Genomic DNA, 13,622 nt, shown 5'->3' on the forward strand with positions numbered 1-13,622 from the left:
ATGGTCTTGGAGGTCACAGTTCTGTGATTCTATAAACTTTAAATACCCCTTAAGTGCTCTGGCCAAAATGATTTGGTTTACATACACTGTTTCCAGAAACAGCTGGTGTATACGGAGAGATAATCTTTAAACCTCCTCAGCAGCATGGTCAGAGGTGTAGGTGGCAATCCTATCTGGACAGGTGAGGAAACAGGCAGAGAGCTTAATCAACTTGCCTCAAGACGTAAGCCAAGTCAGAGACGGAGTTAAAAATAGAGAACAAAACCCCCCAAATTAGTAAATCCCCAGAAAGTGATAGGGTGGGATGCCACAGAGGATAGTTTTATTTTTAAATTTTGGTTTGTTTTTCTTTGTAAATGATGCCAGTTAGAAGTTGCAAAAGGCCCCCCCCCGCCTTATTCCAGTAAAGGCTTTCTCTCCAAGGTCCCATCTTTGAAGCCATTGTTGGAAAGTAATCATATTCCCTTGCAGTTTCCCTTATGACGTTCAGAGCCTGAAGCCTAGCTCCTCACATCCCCGCCCCTGGTTTCATTTGTCCACAACTGATTTCATGTGAAGGGCGGGCCATTGCCATCTCCTCCTCCTCCTCCTGCCTTCCCTCCTCCTCTCCTAGGGGAAGCTGCAACAGGACCAATGAAAGCATGAAACCCTCACCCACCCAGTGACTAAGAGCTGAGTGTATATTTAAGAACTTTTGGAGACTTGAGCTGTGGGGTTTGACTTGCCTTGTCCTCATCAGTCACCAACTCCTCTGCTTTGGGGAGAAGCTCCAGGCCAAGGACAGGACACCCGGTTCAGCAGGCAACAATGTGTTACGGCAGATGTGCCCGATGTATTGGGCACTCCCTGGTGGGCCTCGCCGTCCTCTGCATAGTGGCCAACATTTTGCTGTATTTTCCCAATGGGGAGACAAAGTATGCCAATGAAAACCATCTGAGCCGCTTTGTCTGGTTCTTCTCCGGAATTTTAGGAGGGGGCCTGCTGGTGAGTATGGCTATTTGCTTTCATTTATATCTTGTTTTGGGGTGATCTTTCAAAGACCTCAGTTTTCATTCAAAGTTGTTTTCTAGAATTCATCTCAAAAACTCCTTTCAGAAAGGAACCTCTTAAAAAAAAGATGCTAAGAAGGCTGCATTGTGTGTGAGGTACAGGAAAGTGAAATTTGTGAGGTGTCCATTTACACTATCGGCTAGCTCTCCTCTGGACTGCTCCAGCCCTTTCAAATTTTCAGTGATACCTTGATACCAACCAAAGAGTTGAAAGTGTCTTGGCTTTCAGGGCTAGAAATAGGAATGTGGCCCTAAAACCAAATTGTCAGCAAGCTAGAATTTCCAGGACAGGATAGCCTTTAACTTTTGACTTGAGGACCCAAAAAGGGGTTGACCAGTTTTCTTCTTTTTGGGGTAAGATGACTACTGTTTATTCTGGTAAAACAAGGAGATATAATTATGGGCTTTATTGCCTGGAATTGTGAAGCTTCAGGATAATAAGTTAATAAGGACGGATATGAGTGGGGTGTGGTTTTATAGGAAGAATTCAACAGGGCAGTGTAGGATCTTAGGTCAGTGTCTGGAGCCAACATTGGAATGTGCTGTTTTTTCCAAGCTGTGTTTGTGTGTGTGTGTGTGTGTGTGTGTGTGTGTGTGTGTGTGTGTGTGTGTGTGTGTGTGTGTTTTAAATTAACTGGAAGGTGTTGGAATGCCAGCTTTGGAAATTTAAATGTTATGTTAAGCCCTGCCTTGGAAAGAATGTGACTCAGTTTGGATTCACACCTCTACTAACATATTGGGAATGGACATTATATAATGAATTTCTTACAGAAATGTCACCCTTATAAGCCTATGAGATTACTGATTATTGGTTAGGTAAAGAATATTTTATTTTAAATCATGCTAAATTGTGTCCAGTGAAGAGAATTTTGGATTTGGAGACAGAGGAATTTGGGTTCAAATCCCAGCTCTGCCTCTTAGTTTCTGTGTGACTTTGAGCCTCAAATCTCAGTTTTCTCACCTAGAAAATGGGTGGACTTTTGAGGCTGGAGATCTGTGTTGATTGAACTAACTCTGAATTGAAATTGCCTCTTTTACTCCATACCTTAGATTACAACATACTTGTATTTGTCTACCTCCCCACATGTACTTTTTTTTTAAGGGGCAAATGGTTTTGGTTTGCCTTTCCTGGTCCCTCCAGCTGCTCATACCTTCCTCCCCCGAGAATTCCTCCTCTTTACTCAGTATCTCTCTCTCATCCATAGTTATTTTCATGTTGGCATTGGAGGTGGCTACTTTCCACCTTTGTGTGTTCATCATTTAAGCACAATGTCTCATAAACAACAGCTTGCTAAATGCTTGTGGATTGATTCTCAGGTTGATTGATTTTACTCCTAGAACCAGACACATAGAAGCTCATTGATAAATTATTTTTCTGATGATTTTTTTTATTTTTACCACAAGCATTTCCTCATATTACTTCACTGCTTCCCACCCAGAACCCTCCTTTGTAGCAAAGAAAAACAATTCACCGAAGCTAATTGACATAGTCACTGATGCTGAAAACAGTTTTCCCCACTTTTTCACAAAGAGGAAGTTGGAAGGTTTCATCATCTGTTTACTAAAAGTGCTGAATAACTATTAAATGCTGAGGAACTACATTGACTTCAAAGCAGTTTTACTTTTTAGGGAATCCATTGATTTCTTAAATATTTCCTATATCACATACAGGGATAGGGCCTGGACCTATAATTTTATTAGTCTGGGGAAGTCCCAAGTAAGAGAACTCTACTAGATACAGGTTGGTATCTTCTCTGCAATTTATAATCTTTGAGAGAGGCCTAGGATACTTAAAGGTTAAATGACTTGCCCAGGGTCCCACTGTCAGATGTAGAATTTGAACTAGTCTTCCCTGGCTTTGAGAGCGGTTCTCTGTCTCCTTCCTAGAGTGTCACCATACTGGGAATCTTAAAACTAAAATGACATTATTCCAGTTCATAGTCATCATAGAGAATTGCTAATAGAATTCTCCACCCAGTCTAGGGTGTTTTAATTATTTAGCAACAGCAATGCTGGCAATTATGATTGGTGAGATCTTCAAGAGTTAGAGTTTCATACTCACCCAAGGCTGAGTTTGTGTTTCCCAATTTTGGGGCTTTGGTTCCCTTCCCAGCTCCCACCTACTCTGTTCCTTCTCCCAAAGGAGGGTGCCTTGTGGCATATAACCATACTTAAATGAATTAAAATCCCTTTTGCTTAGAGTTTTTTCCCTTCAGTTTCACAACATTATGTGAGCTCATTGGAGACATCTACCCCCCAGCAGGTCCCCAAACCAGCTCTGACTTTCTTTGGCCATTAGCAATTACAGCCCTTAGGAGCAAGGAAGAATAAAAGCTCCTTGTATAGCATTTAAATTAACGGACAAGAGGCTTTGTGAGAAGAAACTAATATCTGATTGGCTTGTTTCCTAACTAGATGCTCCTCCCTGCTTTTATATTTATTGGACTGGAAGAAGAAGACTGCTGTGGATGCTGTGGCCATGAGAACTGTGGGAAAAGCTGTGCGGTAGGTTCTCTCTTCTTGGCTCCCCATTCTGACTCACTGATGGACCAGGGTCATTTCTAAGCCCCAATTTCTTTCCTAGATGCTCTCCTCGGTGCTGGCGGCCATCATCGGACTCGCAGGATCTGGTTACTGCGTCATCGTGGCAGCTCTTGGCTTAGCTGAAGGTCCCCAATGTCTTGATCGCCATGGCCAATGGAACTACACCTTTGCCCACACTAATGGAGAGTACGTAGTGGTTTATGCATCTCATAAAGCCCCTTGATCATTATGCATGGAAAGAAACTGATTTTTTTACTAATGAAAGGAGGAACCCTGGATATCATTTCTTCTAACTCCCTCATTTAACAGATCAGGAAACTGAGGCACAGCGAGATTAAATGACTTGCCCAAAGTCAAACAGGGAGTGAATTAAAGTAGAGGGATTTGAATTAGATTCTTTGTTTCCAGAGTTGCCTTCTGCTAAATCCTTTTGCTTGACTGAGTGGATGGAATACTAAGAGTTTTCTGATTCAATGAAGGCAAATTTTACCATTGTGAAAGATGATGTTATTACTGTGACTGATTATATATGAACTTAGTTGATGCTGTTTGTCCTTCATTCTCAAAGAGGACCAGTGAGTTTATAATATAATAATATAGTAATAATATAATACTGGCCAAGATCAAAAGAAAATTAGCCCCATATTGTAAAGCTGAGATAAACAGGGAGTCCCTGAAGTCTTAGTGATGTTTTAAGTTTAAAAGTGCACTAAAATTTTGGGGACATCCTACATGAATCTAAACATACACATGTGTCTATACATACACACACACACACACACACACATATATATGTACACAAACAGATGTCCATATATGTATGTATATTAGCCACATTCAGAGTTTATTGGTAATCCTTGACTAGTTAGTCCAATGAATAGAGTGCAGAGCCTGGAGTCAGGAAAACTCATCTTCTTAAGTTCAGTCCAACTTCTGATGCTTACTAGATTTGAGACCCTGGGCAAGTCACTATACCCTATTTGCCTCAGTTTCCTCACCTGTAAAATAAGCTGGAGAAGGAAATGGTAAACAATGGCAATATTTCTGCCAAGAAAATCCCAAATGGGGTCATGAAAATTGACCACAACTGAACAACAACCATGTACATATTATATAAATATATACATATGTCTGTAGTTGCAACTATACATTTATTTATTAATATGTATATATTATGGTTAAGTTATAGTAAATACATAATATCCATATTTATTGTTTTGAGATAGTGCTGTTATTTATGACCCTGATGGCAGTGTAATTAAGGGGTTCTCAGGGACACAACATGGTACAGTAGAAAGAGCAGTAGATTAGAAGTCAAGAGAGTTGGTTCAAATCCTAGGTATAATACTTAATAGCTAGGGAAGCTAGGTGATCCAGTGGACAGAGCATTGGTCCTGGAGTCAAGAGGACCTGAGTTCAAATGTGAGCTCAGACACTTGATTCTTACTAGCGGTGTGACCTTGGACAAGTCACTTAATCCGGATAAACTGGCTTCCAAGGCCAACTCCAGTCATCCTGATTCTTATCTGGCCACTGGATCCAGATGGCTCTGAAGGAGAACGTAAGTCTGGTGACATAGCACAACCCTCCTCACTCAGATCAAAATCAATTGCTTGTCATGATATCACCTCTCTGATGTCATGGTCGTCTTCAAGAATGAAAGATAAACATCATCCTCACTTAATAACTATATGTCTCTGAGCAAATAGCTTAGCCTCTCATTCTCATTTTCTTCATCTGCAAAATGAGGGATAATAAACCTGTTAAATATATGTCTAACAGGGCTTTTATTCAGAAGGGGATTTTTAAGTATCACATGTGAGCTATTATCAAGAAAAGTCAGGAGTTTAAGAGAATGGCAGGGATGCTCAGACACAGGTTATAACTTGAGGACATTTTTCCCTTTAACATAGAGTCCCAGGCTTGCCCTTGTTCATTTTCCTTTAACCCATTCTGAATCCATAAAATCAATAAAAAAATTATAATCCATTTTGGTAGACTAGGGGAAGATATCTTTGACCTCAGTGGACATTTGACAACTCATACAGATATAACAAGTGATTCGCTCTATTACTTATAGCCAATATAACCTAGTTGTGGGCCCAAAACTAGTAGTTAGTTCTTAAAGCCTTGCAGTATATGGCATTAAATTAATACTTGCAGAACAATCATAATTTATAAGGCACTATAAAGTTTGCCAAGTGTTTTACATACATCACTTCAATAGAGTCTCAAAAGAGTTTGCTGAATGAAGGTCTTCTAGAGGTATTATTACCCTCATTTTATAGATAAAGGAACTGAGACTCAGAGAAATTAAGCGATTTGTACAATGGTCACATGGCCAGGAAATGTCTAGGATAACTTATGAACCCCAATCTTCCTAACGCCAGGTCCAGCATACCATTGCCAACTCCGTTTGGTTTTTTAAAATAGCCCGCACAATGGATCCTGCTGATTTCTCATACAGAACACTGTGACTGTCTAAGCAAGACATCTATTTTTTACATACATAAACTTAAGAAACTATATCTGTCACTAAGAAGCACAACTCTTACAATAGGAGTATAGACAAGAATGACATTCTTCTTTTTTATTTTTTGTCTCTTTTTTCTTTTCATCCATTTGTACATCCATATTTCCAAGTTACAAAATTTCCCTCCAACCCTCCTTCCTAACCCTCTCCCCTCAGTAGAAAACAGTCAGATTAGCATTTTACATGTATATTTTATTAAGCATATTTACAAATTAGTCATTTTTTGGCATGAGGAATTAGGATTGAGGGAAAGTGATACATAAGAGATAATTTTTAAAGTGTTCATCAGATTTGATAGGAGTATGACATTCTTCTTTGTGGCTCCACTTGGCCAAGTCAAACAATGGTGGAATTGCTTCAGTATAATTTTTTGCACATTTTACAGATGAAGAAGCAAAGAATCCATTAAGAGACTGGTTAACGGGCAGTTAGGTGCCACAGTGGATAGAGCTTGAGGCCCTGTAGTCAGGAGGGTCTGAATTCAAGTCTGACCTCAGACACTTGATACTTACTTGCTGTGTGATCTTGGACAAGTCACTTAACCGTATTTTACCATAAAAATAAAGAGAGAGAGAGAGAGAGAGAGAGGGCGAAAGGGTAGAGGAGTAGAAAAGAGAGGGAGAAAGGGCAGAGGAGTAGAAAAGAGAGGGAGAAATAGGCAGAGATAAGAAAAAAATAGAAATAAGAGGAAAAGAGAATTAGTATTTAGCATTTTAAAATTTGCACAGCTTTTTACATGTTAACTCAAATGATTATCACAATGGGAAATAACTTCTTATTATTCCCATTTGACAGATGAGGAAACTGAGGCAGACTTTTTTGTTCTTCCTGGTTCTAGACTTTTATTCTACTCACAGAATCACCTAGCCTTGTTTTTGTTCATATCAAATTCTTTACATATGCCTTATTCACATCAAAATTTAAATCATAACCTGTTTGCCCCAAACTCTTAGCATTCTCCTAGTCTGCTTCTTTCACTGATATTTACTAGAATACATTCAGGAAATAGGAGCTAATTTTAAGATAACCCTAAGAAAAGCATCATTTAAATCATATATATATATTTTCCCCCATCAGAAGGCCCCCTTATTGCTAGTTGGATCTCAAAAGCCATCTTAGAAATGGCAGTCAAGAAAGGTTAAGGGATTTGTGTAAACTGATACAAATTTTAAAGGAGAGGAATCAAACTAGCTCCTGTGACTTCCTTACTTGTAACACATTTTCTGTTGTACCAGAATAGTTGAACCTATACTGATCAAGAATACTATGTGTGAAAAATTCATCATCTAATTAATCTGATCTTCGTTTGAGGAACTCCAAAGAGGGGAAAACTCAGTCAATCACCATTTAGACTCATCCTGTCCTCTAGAGCCAAGAGAGCAAAGCTGATCCCTCTTTCCCATAAGAGCTTCAAATACTTGTAGATAATCCTCTCTTGTCTTCTCTTCTGGATAACTTTCCCTATTTCCTGCAATTGTTCCTTGTAGCTCATGAGCTTACAAGGCAGAAGAGAAACACTCTTCAAACATCCCAAGCCAATTTCAAACAGCACTGTCTGAAATACCAATGGTATCTCAAGTGGAACTCTCACACCATAGGAGCCCTTTGCAGTTGTCCGGAGACATTTTTCTGGTGCTTACCTTTCGAGTCCTCTTGTGAGATCACTCTTTGACCTTCACCAGTGCCATGCTCTAGGCTCTAATATTCTTGCGCAAGATGGCAATTGCACCATGTAAGCCACTCTTTAGCTGCTTAATCTTGGTGAGACACTAAGTATGCAGGAAGGTATTTTGGTTTTATCATTTTAATTTCACCCCCAAATGAGATTTAAGACAAATTAAAATTAAAATCATGATCATCATGCACATGATAAATACCTTTAGGACCTGGTTGTAAGTTAAATATATGATACATATAATAAACATCAATATCAAATATTAATAATTATATATTAATATGAGCAATTATATTATATAAAGTTATGGCATAAAATAATAATATTTTTCCATAATATTAAAAATAATCATTGTTGGATCACCTTCATTTCTGAATATATCCCACTGATAATAAAATACATAAAAGAAGTAAAAATTAATTCAACACAACTAACCAACATATCAACCTATCAAACTTGTTTGATAGCATTTTTGACCCATGTGTCCAACATCTGTAAAGAAAGGAGGGATGTGTATTCTCTCATCTCTTCTTTGGGACCAAACTTGGTTATATTTTCTCATATCTGTTTGCCATTTTAGAGAAAATATTTATTGTTTTTTGAAGGAAAGAAGTGATTGGGATCATAGATTGGATCCGTAGGGAATCTTAGAGAACCTTAATTTCAATTCTTCCCTCCCCTACCACCCCCACCCCCATTTTGCAGAGAAGGAGATTGAGGTCTGGCAGAATTGACTTAGCCAAGGTCATAAAAGTAACAAATATCTGAATTAATTCTATCAAAACCAGATCCTTAGACTTTTAAGTTCAGCATTCTTGGAATGATGAACTTTAGGACTTATAGATTCATCTTTTAAAACCAATCACAGGAACACAAGTCATCTTAACATCATTATTTTATGAAACCTATGATATTGGCCAATTGCCTGCATTAAAGCTTTGATTTTTCTGGTTGAAAAGGAACAAAGTCTTTTCAGTCATCACATAATAGTACAAATACATTTCTATTCTTACCAACAGTTATCTTCTTGATCCTTCACAATGGGGAGACTGTGTCGAACCCAAGAATGTTGTTCAATGGAACGTGACCCTATTTTCCATTCTTTTGGCACTTGGAGGAATTGAATTCATCTTGTGTCTCATTCAAGTAATAAATGGCGTACTTGGAGGCATCTGTGGTTTTTGCTGCTCTCGTCAACAGGTAAGAGGCTCCACTGTAGTGATTCTTCATTGGGACAGTGTTGTTCAAATATTACAATGTGATACTATTTTTCCTTTCAAAGAATTAGAAGAAAACAAACATCATCAACTTCCTGGGTCCGGTTACAGTAAAATAAAACTAATTATAATACAAAATTAAATAGGAAGAAGAATATGGAAATAGCATTTATATACATTGCCAAATAAGAGAATCAATGTGAAACACTTTGCAAATCTTAAAGTTTACATAAATATGAGTATTATTTTATTTGTTCTTAAATGAATTTGTCTTAAAAAGTTGATTTGAGGGAATCATTCCTGTTGCTATCCCCTAGATAGACCATGGCTTATGGTGTTTTCTCTGGTACTGGAATTACTTGTCATAGGACTACACTGAATAGTTCCATTGCTTCTATGAACTTGAGTCTACAGAGTCTTGAAGGTGACAAAATGTTCATTAGAATACAGTGACTAGGGGTGGCTAGGTAGCAGTGCATAGAGCACCAGCCCTGGAGTCAGGAGTACCTGGGTTCAAATTTGAACTCAGACACTTAATAATTACCTAGCTGTGTGGCCTTGGGCAAGCCACTTAACCCCATTGCAAAAAAACCTAAAAAAAAAGTAAAGAATGCTATGACTAAAGGCATGACTTTCTCCTAACAACCTTATTCTACTAAGACTTTGAATTTGCTTAGTAGAGTTGATGAGACACAGATACACAGATAGAGGGTAAAGTAGGCTCCAGGGTGCCCTTCACTCAGTAGTAAGAAGACAATGCAGAGAATATAAAGAACCAAGGACACCTGCGCCATTAAAGAGCTGCTGTATATGAGGGCATGTTCAACATGGTGCATCTAGCTCTGTTAGACTCATAACAAGCCTTCTTTGTGAAAATCAGGAAGCACTTGTTTCCTCAGGATATGGTTTAGGGGACAAATAGCCAACCATTTGGTTTAGAAAAAAAATTATCTACAACCTCCCCACCCTCTCCCATAATGCTGCTCTATTGGTCTAGATCTGGGTCTAAATTCAATTCAACAAACATGGGTTAATGCTCTGTTTGTTTTTCTTCTGTAGATTTTGTAATCTAGGTAACAGGATTAGGCAAACAGTAGATCTCTCCACTAGAGAAGCCTAGATACTTTTTTTTTAGGTTTTTGCAAGGCAAATGGGGTTAAGTGGCTTGCCCAAGGCCACATGGCTAGGCAATTATTAAGTGTCTGAGGCAGGATTTGAACTCAGGTATTCCTGGCTCCAAAGCCAGTGCTCTATCCACTGCACCACCTAGCCGCCCCCAGCTTAGATACTTTTAAACCCAGCTGATTATCTGCCCTAAGACAAAGAAGTTTCTCCTTTATGGAGTTTCTTCTTTCTTTAAAAGGTAAAGCAAACCTCAAACCTATAAGCCCATCTTTGCCAGGAATTAGAGAAAAACATTCCCACAAATCACTGTCGAAAAAAATGAGAAAAATCATTGGCTGTAGAGAGGGCAAAAGTCTGATTTCTTCCAGGGTTTTCTATGCAAGTTTTCTAGGAGTGTAAGTTGATCAAGAATGCTTAGAACTTTGGTGCTGGTTAAATTTGGAGATGTTCATTACCAAATCTAACCACTAAGTGATAAAGTGGTTACAGCCTTTTCAGAAGACTATCTAGTCGAAGGTTTCCATGAGTGACACGGATCTTTTGAAATTTTGAAATAATTAATCAATCAACATTATTTGTTAAAACATCTAATGTTTGGCTCTAGAGATGCAAAGGCAAAATTAAAACAGTCCCTGCCCTCAAGGAGATTATATGGGAAGGGGTGCAAAGGTGGGGTAATATTACATAGATAGAGATATAGATGAGACACAAACTAGATTTTTTTTTATGTGGAACAGGAAGGAAAGCACTCAGAGCTGGGAGTATCAGAAAGACTTCCACTAGAAAATGACATGAACAATTATAATTAAGTTGATGAATTTGAAGTTAAGAAGACTTGAATTAAAATGCCAGCTCTGTCACTGATTTGTGACCTTGGGAAAATCACAGTCTCTTTGGACCTCAGTTTCACCAACTTTAAACTGCTAGGGTTAGAGACTGGATGACTTCTGAGATCTGAGATCCAATTTAACTCAAAAATCAATGTGATTCTAGTGTGGGCGAGTCAATATTTACTGGTCAAGAGGTTTGCATCCATGGTTCTCTCTCTAGCAGCCTGCTCGTTGAACAGACCTATGATTTTATAAATGTTCTCTCTTTCCTTTTAAAATTCTTTGATTATAATTCATCATGCTTTTTAGAGAGAAACATTAGCACACACACACACACACACACACACACACATATTCACACACATGCACATCAGTATCTGTAACTTTCCATTCCTGGGATGCCTTTTTTTTTTTTGGACTTTTTTCCCTCAGGACCTCTGCTGGATGATTTGGTTATGAAACATTTAATAAATATTTTTTTAAGCCTTGGGCATTGTTTACAAGCAATCTTGCTTTAAACTTGGTGACCGGTTATTTCCTTTCTGCAAATGTATTACAGGGAGAGAGAAGACACTTTATAGATCTGCTTTGGGTAGTAAACTGTAGGCATCTGTGAATTCATTGACGTGGGTGCTTTCTCTGCTTAGCAGTTAGTCTTTGAGACTATTCTTGGCTGAGAACTCATCCCTCCCATGATGGATGGGCCTCTTTGAACTGGAATAGGTTGACCCTTTGGCCATAGAAATATAACCATCACCAGCCCCATACTTGATTTTTTTTTCAAGTGGAGAGCATTCTCTGCCAGCTGGCATGACCAATTACCTTGGATCACCTCCACACCATGATAAGATCTCAGAGTAAGGTTTTTGATGGAGGATTCATTGAAAGAGGGACCGGATCTGTGGGTTCATGAATGTAGGGCTTAACTTCCTCTTCCAAAGTAGCCCACGACCTTCTCTACAAATTATAGTCTTAGAGGGTGCCCTAGACCTCTTAGAGGTTAAGTGATTTGACCAGGGTTACAGTACCAGGATGCATCAATAGCAAGAATAGGACTAAAGTCTTTCTAGCTTCAAGTACATTCTTCTGCACCCCTCTGCCACATTGTTCCTCCATTGGGAGTCTTAAAATGTTAAATGTTAAAGTCTTCAATTACTCTGGTGGTAATTCTATCCATTCTCTTTCCATTATAGCAATATGACTGTTAGAAGAAACACTCCAGAAGAAAGATCAAAATCTTCCTGAATTTCACTGTAATTTATGTTTCATTTTTATTAATGTGTAAAACTTTGTATTAGTATTTGTATCATATTGCATATATGTTACTTTTATAAATTTGTATAGAGATGGGTTATGTCTGTGCTATGGCAAGGCCTAATCTTGATGATGCCGGAACTCATCTAATACATGAGAAACTTAAATCTACTTTAAAGGAGACTTTCACTGGAAGAAACGGAGATGACCCTAGCATTTCCGGCCACACAATTGGATTATGTCTTAGACAAACATCCCATGGAGAGAAATAACATTCTGATTACTATTGCACATATTTGCCTGTATTTTTTTCTAAATAAGAGAACATCCCAGTACACTTTTATTAAAAAAAAAAAAAAAGGAAAAGAAAAGAAAACCCAGAAAGAACATTTCTTTTACTGCCTCTATGATGTTTCCCATTTGTATAGTATTTCCAAGCTTCTTCAGAATCTCCTTTAGCTCAAATGACTGTGTTAACTGTGATGGTGGGGAAACTGCATACCTGCAGACTGTGAACTGTGATAGTTGTTAAATGAAGTTGTTCTGGAACCCGCAAATGAGGCACCAAATGCAACCATCCTTTTATGTCCTCCTAGCTGTATTTTAGTGTGACATAAGAATCTACACTGAAAAGAGCTTTTGCAGAGTTAAAAGAAGACTATGATGAAGCCATCAAGGAAGAAAACAAAGAGGGAGATGGATTGAGGCAGTAAGATCAAAACAAAACAGTATTAATGAAGGAAGAAGGCATCCAGTTCTCCCATGATGAACTTATGGGAAGACATGACCAGTTACCCAGAATGGTCCAGTATAGATGGGCTCAGATTGGGGTATTTGGGAAAAGAAGGACTTAGAGTACATGCTGTACCAAATACCCCAAGTCTTTGTATAAAAAAAAATTAAAAAGTATATTTATCACATTTTGACTTTTTCCTGTCTTCACTCATAATTTTCAAACTCTCCTCTTTTTCTAATTATTCTTCCATTTCTAGACAAAAAATTCCCACATGCTCCCATTGGAAAAGGGAATAAGGTTTGTGTTTTGTTCCCTTCTCCCACCTCAGTTTCTTTGCTTTGTTCCCTTTCCCATTTCTTCAGGAATTCTCATTGCCCTTCAGTCCCTCAGGGCTCTTATTTCTCTTCAGATTTCCTTCATTCTTCTCCTGTCCAGTGTGGGAATGCTTGTTTGCTGCCCAACTGCCTTCTAGGTCAAGCTCCCAGGGGAACATGCCAGAAGTTTTCTATTGGAATAGTTTGTGTGTACTGGGAGACAACAGCCCCCAGTTGAAGTTTGCTGTCTTTTCAGAAGCTCTCTAAGGATGCTGTTGTCTCTTTTTTTTGGTCTTGGTCAGGTGACCAAGATGATTAGTGAAGTAAGATGGAAAAAGAAATGGA

At 38.5% G+C, this 13,622-nt stretch overlaps 1 protein-coding gene across 1 annotated transcript; it reads left to right on the forward strand.

Moving 5' to 3' along the window:
- Positions 1 to 598: 598 nt before the first annotated feature.
- On the forward strand, positions 599 to 13,147 carry TM4SF1 (transmembrane 4 L six family member 1). Its single transcript, XM_074191103.1, has 5 exons — positions 599 to 984; positions 3,465 to 3,554; positions 3,634 to 3,779; positions 8,821 to 9,001; positions 12,167 to 13,147. The coding sequence occupies exons 1-5, from the start codon at positions 808 to 810 to the stop codon at positions 12,179 to 12,181; spliced, it is 609 nt and encodes a 202-aa protein (XP_074047204.1). The 5' UTR covers positions 599 to 807; the 3' UTR covers positions 12,182 to 13,147.
- The last annotated feature ends 475 nt before the right edge of the window (positions 13,148 to 13,622 follow it).

The sequence above is a fragment of the Macrotis lagotis genome, chromosome 6 (genome assembly GCF_037893015.1).
Source record: "Macrotis lagotis isolate mMagLag1 chromosome 6, bilby.v1.9.chrom.fasta, whole genome shotgun sequence".
In the NCBI taxonomy this organism is placed as follows: domain Eukaryota; kingdom Metazoa; phylum Chordata; class Mammalia; order Peramelemorphia; family Peramelidae; genus Macrotis; species Macrotis lagotis.

Bases quoted from the DNA above. Each gene is read 5' to 3' on its own strand.
- TM4SF1 (XM_074191103.1), top strand. From the start codon at position 808: ATGTGTTACGGCAGATGTGCCCGATGTATTGGGCACTCCCTGGTGGGC. The intron at 985-3,464 runs GTGAGTATGGCT...TTTCCTAACTAG, and splicing joins TTTTAGGAGGGGGCCTGCTG to ATGCTCCTCCCTGCTTTTAT. The intron at 3,780-8,820 runs GTACGTAGTGGT...TCTTACCAACAG, and splicing joins TTTGCCCACACTAATGGAGA to TTATCTTCTTGATCCTTCAC.